The sequence below is a fragment of the Zingiber officinale genome, chromosome 6A, assembly GCF_018446385.1.
Source record: "Zingiber officinale cultivar Zhangliang chromosome 6A, Zo_v1.1, whole genome shotgun sequence".
Lineage (NCBI taxonomy): Eukaryota > Viridiplantae > Streptophyta > Magnoliopsida > Zingiberales > Zingiberaceae > Zingiber > Zingiber officinale.
This window is the reverse complement of record NC_055997.1, coordinates 149871176-149883316: the sequence shown is the minus strand read 5'-3', so window position 1 is coordinate 149883316 and position 12141 is coordinate 149871176. Positions and strand designations below refer to the sequence as shown.

The 12141-nt window shown below is 39.8% G+C and overlaps 4 protein-coding genes across 7 annotated transcripts; 1 reads left to right on the top strand and 3 right to left on the bottom strand.

Annotated features, from left to right (window-relative positions):
• Nucleotides 1-11: 11 nt before the first annotated feature.
• Nucleotides 12-731, top strand: LOC121998731 (copper transporter 5.1-like). The gene has a single exon (XM_042553771.1). It carries the CDS (start codon nucleotides 135-137, stop codon nucleotides 561-563), a length of 429 nt encoding a protein of 142 aa, XP_042409705.1. The 5' UTR covers nucleotides 12-134; the 3' UTR covers nucleotides 564-731.
• A 292-nt stretch (nucleotides 732-1023) lies between these two features.
• LOC121998729 (chaperone protein dnaJ 16-like) lies at nucleotides 1024-5430 on the bottom strand. Of its 4 annotated transcripts, none has more exons than XM_042553766.1 (12): nucleotides 5050-5430; nucleotides 3405-3528; nucleotides 3161-3243; nucleotides 2945-3056; nucleotides 2768-2872; nucleotides 2541-2591; nucleotides 2259-2345; nucleotides 2056-2164; nucleotides 1842-1990; nucleotides 1706-1759; nucleotides 1412-1610; nucleotides 1024-1348 (listed from the first exon to the last, which is right to left on the bottom strand). In XM_042553766.1, the coding sequence occupies exons 1-11, from the start codon at nucleotides 5205-5207 to the stop codon at nucleotides 1416-1418; spliced, it is 1227 nt and encodes a 408-aa protein (XP_042409700.1). In that variant the 5' UTR covers nucleotides 5208-5430; the 3' UTR covers nucleotides 1024-1348; nucleotides 1412-1415. The 4 variants fall into 4 exon arrangements, with proteins under 4 accessions (XP_042409700.1, XP_042409703.1, XP_042409702.1 ...); XM_042553769.1 differs by having other exon boundaries at nucleotides 1024-1333; XM_042553768.1 differs by having other exon boundaries at nucleotides 1024-1326.
• A 1906-nt stretch (nucleotides 5431-7336) lies between these two features.
• On the bottom strand, nucleotides 7337-8379 carry LOC121995500. The gene is made up of 2 exons (XM_042549227.1): nucleotides 7676-8379; nucleotides 7337-7514 (listed from the first exon to the last, which is right to left on the bottom strand). The coding sequence occupies exons 1-2, from the start codon at nucleotides 8377-8379 to the stop codon at nucleotides 7337-7339; spliced, it is 882 nt and encodes a 293-aa protein (XP_042405161.1).
• LOC121998730 (putative DNA glycosylase At3g47830) lies at nucleotides 7352-12131 on the bottom strand. Its single transcript, XM_042553770.1, has 4 exons — nucleotides 11656-12131; nucleotides 11355-11555; nucleotides 10720-10776; nucleotides 7352-10645 (listed from the first exon to the last, which is right to left on the bottom strand). Exons 1-4 carry the CDS (start codon nucleotides 11980-11982, stop codon nucleotides 10409-10411), a joined length of 822 nt encoding a protein of 273 aa, XP_042409704.1. The 5' UTR covers nucleotides 11983-12131; the 3' UTR covers nucleotides 7352-10408.
• Nucleotides 12132-12141: the final 10 nt, after the last annotated feature.

The following is a 12141-nucleotide window of genomic DNA, read 5'->3' as shown; positions in this document are numbered from 1 at the left end:
TAGAACCCAGAGTTCGAGTTATAGCGGACGATAGAACGAACGTTGGGTTTTTATGTACACTTTCCCCATTTAAGTTTTCTCCTTTTATCCAATTTCTTCTTCCGTCGCTGGTTCCTCCGATCTCAGCCCTCAAGATGATGCACATGACCTTCTATTGGGGCATCAAGGCGACGATCCTGTTCGATTCCTGGCGGACCGACTCCTGGACCTCCTACCTCCTCAGCCTCGTCGCCCTTTTCGCCATCGCCGCCTTCTACCAGTACATGGAGGACCGCCGACTCCGATTCAAGTTCCTCGCCGTCAGATCCAAGCGCTCCCCGATCGCCGCCCCTCTCCTCGCGCCCGCCTCCTTCGCCGTCGCCGGTTCACCGGCCAGGCTCGCCACCGCCCTCCTCTTCGGCGTCAACTCCGCGATCGGGTACCTTCTCATGCTAGCGGTTATGTCCTTCAACGCCGGCGTCTTCATAGCCGTCGTCGTGGGCCTGGCCCTCGGGTACTTGCTCTTCCGCAGCGGCGGGGAGGAGGACTTGGTCGTCGTGGACAACCCATGCGCCTGCGCTTGATCGGATCCGGATCCGAATCCGGATCTCTTCGTACGTACGCCTCTCTTGTTACTGATGTATCATCTCACTCTTGCTCCCTTATATGAACTGAAAAGGCTGCGATGTCTTTATGGCAAAATCTCTTGTACAAGGTTTTATAACTATATTTATCTTGTCCACTCTTTGATATGCTCCAAATCTTCTATCTTGAAAACCCTAAATCATATTTAATGATGGATCTTAAATTCTTCCATCTAAATCAAGCTAAATCTGTGATTACTCTGTGTCTTTGGATTAGGGTTATCAATAATGGTTATGACGCTGTTTCTAGTGGTTGAATTTAACATGAATTGTATGAAACTTATAGTAACACTCAATTACTTAATGAATAAACTCCACAATGAACAACGATAGTTGTTATTTGATACCATGCTAATTATATAATAAATAAACATGTAATTCAGATCAGTATAAAGCTAAATAAAATAATATAAAAAGCTGAATCTTGTTAATAAGCTTTACGATGCACAAGTTCATAGTGATGAATGAAAAGGATCAGGGCAGGTATCAAGACCATAGATGGTAGTCTAATATACGCACAGCATTGCCTATATCCAAACTGCCAAAATGACAGCTAATAGATAATATTAGCTTATATCATTCAGAATTCGCGATTGATAATCTACCAACGAACACGAAAAAGGGTAGGGAAGGAATGGACCCTTACAAAGATTGAACAAAATGTGGTCCTGAGAGGCATCCATGATTGATCCTTGCAGCATCTCTAAATGCTTCAAAAAGCAAACCTATAACAAAGCTTAACCATTGGACGGTAAGAAAGTTCGAGTAGAAGATTGGCAATTTCTAACCATTTTAACATGCTTTTCGACGATCGACCTTCAAGTGAATTTTGAACCATTTCTTCTTTCTCGATCGGTCCCTTGGCTTCTTTTCTTTTGTCGGGCACTCTTCTTCACACCTAGACCCCTTGAAGGTGGTTCGTTTTGAAGGCAGATTGGTGGTGTATAAAGCATGGATTGCATTCCTTTCCTTCAGAAGCTCATCGATCTATCGCAGGAGTAACAATAACAATCGTGATAGACCAAGTAAAAATAGATAAGAAAAAGTGCACTTATTCAGGTTGTGCGAAGCAAAGAACTCACCCCTTTCATTTCCTGAGCATATCTGTCGGTCATCTCTCTGAATCTTGCTAATACCTGTTAATTTCATATGAAGAAGAAAAGAAAACTGGTATGAACAATGTAAACAAAATATCGGCAAACCAAGAGGCACATAAACCTCTCTATACTCCATCTCAAACTTGGAGATCTCAGCTCTTTTAGTTAATATCTTCGCTTCCACGTCCTGGAGTTCTCTTGTTTCAACTGAAAAGTTCTCCGCTGACATAACTTCTATTGTGTAATTTACACTTTTAAAGAAGTTGTCGCCTAGAAAGAACTCTACGATAAGAAATCACTCGGCAAAATAATATAAATATGACTAGAAAACTTACCATAGACTGCAAAGACATGGATGCCCGGTTTCAACTCATTTACCTCGCATGCTTGAAACCCATCCAATTTCTTAAAGAAGGCGGAATCAGGATCTTTAGCAACTGATATCTTGAAGAAACAAAGGTGATCAATACAAAAGAGAGGTTAAGTTAGATGGTCCAAAAGTTGGGTGTACAACTTTTGAGACAGTCGTCGACCTTACCGAATGGCTTGGATCAAACCGATATACTGGAAAACGAAGGAAGAACATTCCTGCTGAAGCACCCTTGCCAGTTTTAGTGCTGTCTTCCTGCACCATTCATTAAGTTTGATGAACATCAAAAGTACTATTAGTTAAAAGATATATCATCATCTAATAACATCATGAAGTTAACTACAAAGAGAGGACAATTTCAACATGATTACAATTTAGTATGAACTTCAAACAGTCTTCTTTTGTAGATTTAATTTCAAACAATAGATATTAGCCCAACATTTAGCTAACCTGCAACACGAGGCTCAGTCCACCATTCTCTTCCTGCTCGAAGTACAGGAGCTGTACAAAACAAGAGGTTTTAAATTCCCGAAATGAAAAAAATAAAAAGTAGTTTAGAACCTACGTTATGAACAAATTGAAAAGCAAAATCATTTTTTGTCGTAAAATATCCATAAAGAACTGCTAACTGGCGCATTTATGCTCGATTAAAATGTGGACTAAGATACTGAATTAACCTTGAATTTGCTTTTCTCAGATGAGCAGACCCTACAAACCACTCCCGCGTGAGCCTCCCTTTCTGTTATTTCTACTGAATAAAAATGCGCGCACTGCTTTTCCACCTGCGCAACATTGGAAGAGTAAACAAAGGAAAAGTGGGATGCAGTCCTAAAGCCACTAAGACAGAGTCTGACCTTTCTAGAAATTGACTGCCCCAGCGAAAGCGGAAAAACAGCAACTGAACCATTAAGTGCCTCCTCCAAAACAATTGCAGAAACAGTTGTCTTAATTGGAACACCAAGTTTACTAACATGCGGAACAGATTGTGAAATTTAGTCATCGAAACTTTTTTCAATAGTTGTGCAAAACTGCTATGATGAGATGCAAGAATAGTAGCTGAACGCATTTGCCTGAATAGTGCAGCAAACATAGTGTTGACAGTACTAAGACTGGAAAGATCAAGCTCCAGCTCTTGACCTTCTGCTTCAATAGCCTGGTCAGGTTAAATTCTAGCTCGTTATCCATTTGGTGCTTGAATGAGAGGATGAAATAGACAAAGAAGCGGAATGTAAATATAGCTGTATGCAGAATCATACGAGAAAAGATAATAGCAAGCGAACCAATATAAAGAACGAATGAACTTGAATCACAAACCTCGAAACCTGATGTGTCATATTGATGTCGTTTATTTGGATCGGACAATATACTGTATGCAAAAGTGACTTCCTTAAAAACATCAGCTGCTGCAGCATCATTTGCATTTTTGTCAGGATGGTACCTGCAAAGTAAGCACAACTACATGGATTTCCAAGCAATGAAGTTTTGATTCATTGCTGTTACTAGAGAATTTCCAAGCAATGACTTGAAAATAGCTACCATTGAATGAACACCACAAGCTTAACAAATATTCCCTACCAAGATATGGATTAACCAAGTTTGCTGTAAATAATTTAGTAAATTAACTTATTGATGAGTCCAAGTAAACAAGTCCTTGATGCCCAAGTTGTAAGAAGCATACTACATAGTATCCAAAATTGATTTTGTTAGATGGTAAACTGATTTTGCTTACACTTTGAATCCACCTAAAGCATTTTCTTTGTCTAACCAGCTAGCTCATTGTCTGCATAACCAACGTCAGTATGAACTGGATGTTTTTATCTGGATTTTATTATAGCCGAATTGTCAATAAAGATATAGAATTCAATATATTAGCAAACATAAAGATGCTTATTTGCGTCAGAGTTTGTGGATTTCATTGTTTGAGTCTTCGTGGTAAACAACAAGCAAATGATTAAAAAAAAACTATGGTTCACCTTGACCATGAATCCTATGACATTGAACTAAAGCCTAAAACAGAATTAGCAACACCTTAATCACAAAGTTGATTTTTCACAGTTGGATATTATCATGTTATTAGTCCTGGCTGATTTCATACAATAATTCAAGAATTAGTTAGCAAGGACATGGTACAGAGCAAAGAGTTCAATCAATTGGATAAATTGTAATCTGTATTCTCAAAGATGCCAGTCACATAATCTGCATATACCAAAGGTAGGAGTTGAGGATGATAATTTAGTTCCTTAATAGCATCTACATAACTTCGTCCAGACCTAGTGCTAGCCTTGTGGTCATTTGCAGAGGAGAAAGCTGTGCAATCGTGAATATTGAAACATATATTCATCAGACTTGACACAGGTAGTAGCAGCAAAGCCGCATCTACTTGATTTTGGTTTCCAAAACTTCAATCCCCTGGTCAACTCTAAACACTCTTATATATCACGGGTAGTAGCAGCAAAGCTGCATCTACTTGATTTTGGTTTCCAAAACTTCAATACCCTGGTCAAGTCTAAACACCATAGATATCTGGACAACAGACATTCTGAATGTTGTTCATCGGGATATAGATTTTTTTTCTACTGAGAAGCTAAAATGTACGTGTTGAATGTGTACATTTTAACATTGCAGACTACAAGGACGTCGTTGACATGTTGAATGTTATTTACCTTGATACAAGTTTTTCCTACTATAATTTATAAATTCTTTGTAAGATCAACTGCAAACTAAAAGGAATATGATATGTAATTTTCAACTTCGAATTTGTTCCTGTGTTATGCATATCTGTTAGCAAATTAGTCCTTCATTCAACCCAAAAGGCTGGATTTCGTTCTCATCCAAACACGCCCCTTGTAGAAAATAACAAACCGAATCCAAAAAAACAAATGCACCAACAGGATCGACATTCAAGAAATAAGCATGAATCAAATAGCAAACAAAACCAAAACTAAACCCAGGTCCTCACCTGAGCGCCAATTTCCTGTACGCACTCTTGATTTCCTGATCCGTAGCATTGCGAGCCACCCCGAGAACTTCGTAAGGATCTCTCCTGGGATTATTCGGCGCATTATTGGAATCCGCCTTCTTCTCCGACTTCGACGAAGAGAAACCCGGAGCAGGCATCTCCCTCCTTTGAAGAACGACAGCCTCCCAGAACTACTCCCAACTCCTTCAAAGGATCTGGGCCGGAGACTACCACCCGGATTTCCTCGGCTACACCTCTCAAAACCAAACTCCAAGGCAATGGCGTTGCGGGATGGTGATCGGAGCCGCCTCGAACGGTGGAAGAGGCGGAGAGAAGAGAGCGAAAGAGGAAGAGGACTTTCAAATGTACCTCAGGAACACTCTGAACGGTCTTATTCTTAGCCACAGGACCTTCCCATTTAACGTCCGCATAAAAAGACATATACGAGATCATACATCTGACCGTTTATTTATTCATTTTATAACATCGGACGGTGGATCCTTCCCCTCAGGACGAGAAAGCTTTACTTTTCCCGACGCATTTTTTATCCACTCAAGCCAATACCGAACTCGCGATTGGGTTTAAACGCAAGCTTTTTGTGGAGCCCGGTGGAGCAGGAGCTCTGCTTCTCGTCCGTCCACCGTACACTATTTCCTGCATCCGATGGGACCCGCTGAGGAATACTCGGTCACTATCTGTTGTACCCAGACTTATACCTTTATGTTCTATTAGGTGTCCTTTGGTGAGGTCACCATGCACACAAAAAGAAACAAAAAGAGAGAGAGAGAGAGATGGGTATTTCGATCCGTATTTTTGCTTTTCCATTCCGCTACCGTAGGGATGGCAATGGGTCGGGTTCGGGTCGGATTCTATATCCTCCGTCCTCATACTCATCGGGTATAGGATCTCCGATGGGTATACCCATACCCATTAAATGATCGGATATCTTCTATAGTTTTAATTTTTCTTCTTTCTATCCAACTATTATCATTCAACAAAAATATATTAAAATTTAAATCCTATTAAAAAATATATATATAATTTAAAAAATAGATTAAACATCTATATAGTCTCCTCCTAATATCAACAAAAATAACAAGTTGATTTTGAAAAAAGAAAATTTTCTTTAATATATGTACATATATTATTTAATCGGGTATTCGGGTCGGGTATTGGGTATTGATAGTCCCTCCATACCCTCCTCCATTCGGGTCGAGTATCGGATCCTCCATCGGATTCGGGTGGAATTGCCATCCCTAGGCGCTACGCATATAGTTTTGTCTTCTATCTTCAAGAACATGCTTTCAAATAATATTTTTTAAAAATATCATATATATAGATCATTCATGGGTAATTTTGCATGCAGTCCCTATTGACAAACAAATCTTTGCATGCAGTCCCCATCCATTAAAATCATTATTTTCACTCCCCAGTTAAGTATCTTTACCAAATTGCCCATGATATTTTTAGGTACAAAAAGTCTAAAAATCAGTATAAATCCTCTTAAATTGAGTATATTAACTTAGAATCTAGTATATTTTCTATCAAATTGAGTACGATTCTAAACCCTAAACCCTAAACCCTAAACCCTAACCCTAAACCCTAAACCCTAAACCCTAAACCCTAAAAAATAAGAGGAACAATTTTGATAGAAAATATACTCGATTTTTAATATAAAGTACTGACTTTAAGAAGAATTATACTCATTTTTGGACTTTTTGTACTCAATTTTGAAATTTTTGTACTAAAAAAATCTGAGGGGCAATTTAGGTATCAATATTTGCATGAGGGAGTTGAAACAAGTAATACTTTACATGCAGGGAGTGGAAATAAAGTTTTTTGGACATAGGGATTGCATGCAAAGTTAACATTATGATTGGGAATTTTTCTCTAATTTACGGATCATTCATCTTCATTTTCCGGATGCAGCCTCCGATATATATAAACCGATTTATTCCTCATTATATATACAGTCATATTTATGTAACTGAACATACTAATTTTCCCCTCAAATAAAAATATTATATTTTATTATTTCATATTTCATCAAAAGCAAAGAATTTTTAAATGCTTTGAAAGTATTTTGACAAATTTATAGTCTACGGCATTTTGAAAACAGATAAATTTTCCCATAAAATTAGTATCTAAATTACATCCAAATGCTTAGAATTATTTAGTTGTAGCCAGATTAACATTGACAGCTTCGAGCACTGATTTACTGATATCTACCATCTCAAATCACCTTACATAGATCGATCAATCATCTCTAACATAAAAGTTAAATAAGTCACAGACCAACATAGAGCTCAATGAACGACGATGAGATGATGACGAAGATATAAACAAAGAATTCATCTTTATAGAGGCAAAATATGTACATCTCACATAGAAGCTCCTCGTCGATAGTCGATGCTTCGATGTTGGGGCAGTTGTCTAGTTCTTGAAGTCTACGAGAACAAAAGTTGCTGCGAGAATATAATTCACATGCAACAATTCATTGGATGACACTACCATGTAGATTGAGATCCTTGCAAGTAGCTTTTTTAGTCGAGGAAATCGGTCGATCCATGTATTGTGACTTCGTGAGTTCATAGGCTGGAACATGTCCATTGGCTAAGCTTGGAACCCATTTCTGGTAGTGTTGCAGGCAGTGGACTTCACCGCAAGGCGCAGCTGAAGGTCCAGTTCCTGGTAACTTTGCTTTGACCTGGACAAGGACGAAGATATGGCGGCGATTGGCCAGCTTGGCAATTGTTTCTCCTGTTGCATCATTCCCTGCAAGCCGGGGTGCTGCTCGACTGGAAGATGAGGCACAAAGGTAGGTGGCTTAGATGGCAGAAGGCCGCCTGAGAAGGCATTCTGATCCACAGTCTTGAAGTTCCCATTTGACTCTTCAAACAAGAGGTAGTCAGGCGCGGTGGCACGGTAGTACCATGGCACCGATAAGTCGAATCCGGAGCAGTGGCTTTTGATGAGAGGTTGGAGGTAGAAACCGACGCCAGTTCTCCTGGCCTGGAGCTCCAGCTTCTTCCTCTTCAACCGCTCTTTCTTGTGGGCATTCTGATGGCCCCCGAGCGCTTGCGAGTTTGGGAACTCCTTGCGGCAGAATTGGCACCCATACTTCTTGTCCTCCGGTCCACTGACAGAGCAGAAAGCAGGGGCAGGTGAAATCTTCTCACCATCCTCCTTGTTTCCACTCTCCCCATCCCCATTTGGATCGAACTCAAAGCCAAACAAGCGAATCCTTTTCTCTTCTCCTTTGTCTGGATAGAGAGAGTTGGCTTTCAGCTCCCTGGAACCAGAACCTTGTGCTGCCACACCAGTTTCCATTTCTTCAATAGGGATATTGGATGAAGAGCCAATGTCGGATCGAACCCATCCTTATACTGAGCTGACATGACTTTTCTCATCAGTAAATTAATGTTTCTCCACAGCAAATACATTGCTAGAGTCAATCAAAGGGAAAAAAAAAATCAAGATACAAAGAGCATCACCAAGTGGATGCAACTTTTGTTTTATATTTTTCTTCTACATGATAGCATGCTCTGGAAGTTTCATCGTTTCAATAAACAAAGTGGAAACATACTAATAACTGCAGGAGGACAAGATTAGTACCACTTAACAGAAAATCCAACTTTGTTTGCAAATAAACGTGAGAATAAGAGAGCATATCACTTGAAATCCTAAAAGGTGAAAAGCTAGAGATGCATTTGTGTAGCTCCACAACTTTGTCCTACCAATTCAATATAAAACAAAAATGGGAAAGAAACTTGTTTTTTGCTTACCATGCTTAAAATCTTGAAGCACTGGTCCACTACGGCAGGTTGAGTGGCCTCGTACCCAGTAAAGTTGGACAAATAATAGTACTTATGCAGCTATTTGCATAATCACACACATGAGTGTGAATCAAAGAGGAAAAGAAGTATGAATATTAAAAATGCAGATGACAAGAGAGTGACTTAAAGGTACACAACCTAATTTTGGCCAGAAAAAAAAAAGAGAATATAATGAGTGGGTAGTGATGTAAGCAAGTATTAACAATGTTGATAATATCAGAACATATCTTCTTTAGAACCAAAAGCATAGGATTGCCTATGAGTTAGTTGCTAACCTCTATGATAGACAAAGACAAGCCAATGAATAAGAGTTGAACAGAAAATTTTCAAGAATATTAAACTCGATTGCATCCACTTTCTTCCTGACAAATCCCCATCTAACATATTGGTTTGAAAGCTCTCAGTTGCGCAGTCCACCGATAGCTCCTGGTGCAATCAATCCTTATACCAAGATTAGTTACTTTAATCTACTGCTTTCTTGCAAGACTCCCACTCAACCAATTGCTCTTTTAAATAGATGTCTTTATTGGACTAGCAAGTCATCAACCATTTGCAAGTTACAAGTTAGAACCAGTGGACAACTAAAACAAAAAGAATCCTTGAATTAGTCATCAATTGATTGCATTAATTATGAAAGATCGCCTTTTTTTTTAATTTACTAACAAGGAACTATAAGACACTATCCAAAAAAGAATACCTTTTTGTTGGACAAGGACAAATAAGATATGGGTGTTCAATTGGAAGGGAACTATTTCAACTTCTACATTGTTTTTCAAGTAAGGAACAGGATTAGGTGGCTTTGGACTGAATTCTCTAGGAAACAATACAGGTTAAAGACAAAACAGTTTGCTTTATGACATAACCAATTGCAAAGAATGTTTTTCTTTAAAGAGATAAGCTGTTGAGGAGAGAATTATCTCTCAGGCTTCCCCTCTTAGCCGTATCTTGTAGCATATACAAGTATATAAATGACTTATCTGCCTATCCTTGATTGATACAATCATTCATTAGCACTCCCCCTCGAGTTGGACTACTACCTCATATCAGCCAAGCTTGTCACATACAACTTCAACACTAGGGCTTCTTGAAAACTTGATAAGATGACCATCATTTGAACTGATACATATAGTGGTGATTTTTAAACCTTGAATTTTCTCTCACAAAGGGACAACCAACTTCAGTATGTTAAATGTATTCATGGAGCGCTATATTCAAAGCAATATTTCAAGATAGCTAATTGTCATAGTACAGTTTCATGAGTTCATCTTCAGTAATCAGTAACTTTCATTTAGGTCAAAGACTATTCAAGCACCCTAAGAGATGACCAATGAGGCCCAACTATGACAAGCAGATGTACAGACTAGGTAGAGTTCAATGTGTTACAGCTCAGGCAATTGAAGAAGGCAGAAGTTGCAACCAACATAAGGATAAAATACAGTAGCTTCAGTGCTTCACTCATAATATTTATGGGAAAGATAGCAGGTGATGCAGATTTACAGAGATGCAAGCTGGAAATGATTAGCTTATTTCCTTGTATTCTTACAGTACTGAGTGAGAGGGCAGGAAACCTGTGGACCATCTTCCGTGTTCTGATTACCTCTTCTAACAGAACACCTGTGACAAAGTCTTCCATGAGTTACAAGAAGACAATTCAGGTCAAACTTCAAATGATTAGGTATTTTATTATTGAGGTGGATATATGCTTGCTCTCTGTTTGCTTTAATGGGGATCCAACCAATGTCCCTCGTTATCCGAAAAACCTGCAAAAGCACCATGGTTCTGCATATATTAGTTGATACTTTGCTGGAATTTGAGATTAGTTAAAAGAGCACACATGAGTATCCACTGGGAAATCATCTCGCTGAAGCTGGAACATTAGAACACACGCTACCTGGCATGTAGAAAGTGATTAAAACATGATTGATAAATAAGGACCGTTTTGATTGCACAGAATAGAACAACAACAAATTTGATTAACTTGAGCTCACAAAGTTTCAAGATTTGTAGTTGAACAATGACAAGGTTCTTGCGAATCAAGATTTGTAGCAAAAATATCACTGTTTGATCATCCTTCCAGCCAATACAATTGCTCACACAAATGGATTTTCCCTAAGCCGTTGGATTAGCACAAATCCCTAAGCCTTTGGATTAGCCCAAAGCAGCGCATTGAATCAAACCTATCTCACAATGCCCGTGATTTAAAGCCCGAGATAAGCTCAAAACTCAATGGAAACACATCGCATAGTAAATCTTCAATTCTTCACCCTAGATATCGAGAATCAAATGTAGCCAACAAGGTAACCAAAACATCGTAATCAAGGAGACTCATCCAACACTTCATCCTAGAAAATTTTAACTTTCGAGTAGAAAAGGAACTACTTAGTAGAAATCAAACTAAAATCGGTTTCACTTCACTCCCCTTTAGATTCCCAGACTTAAAATTGAATAAGAATTAGCAAAAAGTGGTACCGTTTTTGGTCCTATTCCCTTGAACTTGGATAGCTCAGCTTTGATCTCGTCCACAGACAAGCTTCGCAAGTATTCCAAACAAATTTCGCCTCTTTTCTCCTTCAATGCCCTCAGAATGTTCTTTATGCTTGCTGCCTTGGTCACAGCCAATCCTCCACACCTGATGGCATCCTCTACCAACTTTGTGTCCGCAACAAGAGCCTTTTCCCATCAAGAAACACAAAAGTCGCTAATGGTTAAATATTAGTATCTACTAGGAAAAATGGAGGAGGTCGGATTGTGGATGCCAGAAACAACTAACTTGATCCCAGGTAGGGAAGGCGGTTTTAAGGGACTCGAACGCCCTTCTCGAGTTCGACTCCGTAGTATTCTGAGACAAGAGCGTACTCACGAGACCATCAAGGACCGTCTCCCTCGCATCACCGCCCTCATCCAGGCTGTCGGTGGACCTCCGGTACTTGGCGAACTCCTGGGGGAATCCGTGGTGGGCAAGGAGAGCGTCACGCACGGCCTGACATTGCTCTGAGGTAGGGAATAGGAGGTCCGCGTAGGGCTCGAAGGAGGGTTTCAGAGCTTCGATGGACCGGGTAGGCGAGGGCGAGAGCTTCCGCTTAGGGTTCCTTGGCATTTTGCAGCAGAGGAACGTAGCGGATCGCGAGTGGTTCTTCGAGGAAAATGGAGGCAGCGGAGGACGACGACCAGTGGCGGCGGTGAGGAGGATGGCCGTTCAGGTGCTCGACGGGAAGCCGCTGCGCAACGTGATCATCATTTGGCAGAAGCCGGTTCC

Bases quoted from the DNA above. Each gene is read 5' to 3' on its own strand.
- LOC121998730 (XM_042553770.1), bottom strand. From the start codon at position 11,982: ATGCCAAGGAACCCTAAGCGGAAGCTCTCGCCCTCGCCTACCCGGTCC. The intron at 11,556-11,655 runs GTTAGTTGTTTC...TGATGGGAAAAG, and splicing joins CCTTCCCTACCTGGGATCAA to GCTCTTGTTGCGGACACAAA. The intron at 10,777-11,354 runs GTACCACTTTTT...TCTACATGCCAG, and splicing joins AGGGAATAGGACCAAAAACG to GTAGCGTGTGTTCTAATGTT.
- LOC121995500 (XM_042549227.1), bottom strand. From the start codon at position 8,379: ATGGAAACTGGTGTGGCAGCACAAGGTTCTGGTTCCAGGGAGCTGAAA. The intron at 7,515-7,675 runs GTTCCAAGCTTA...ATATTCTCGCAG, and splicing joins TGCAACACTACCAGAAATGG to CAACTTTTGTTCTCGTAGAC.
- LOC121998729 (XM_042553765.1), bottom strand. From the start codon at position 5,207: ATGCCTGCTCCGGGTTTCTCTTCGTCGAAGTCGGAGAAGAAGGCGGAT. The intron at 2,592-2,767 runs GTTAATTCAGTA...TGTTTTGTACAG, and splicing joins CTGAGAAAAGCAAATTCAAG to CTCCTGTACTTCGAGCAGGA. The intron at 1,991-2,055 runs GTAAGTTTTCTA...AGTTCTTTCTAG, and splicing joins CCATGTCTTTGCAGTCTATG to GCGACAACTTCTTTAAAAGT.
- LOC121998731 (XM_042553771.1), top strand. From the start codon at position 135: ATGATGCACATGACCTTCTATTGGGGCATCAAGGCGACGATCCTGTTC.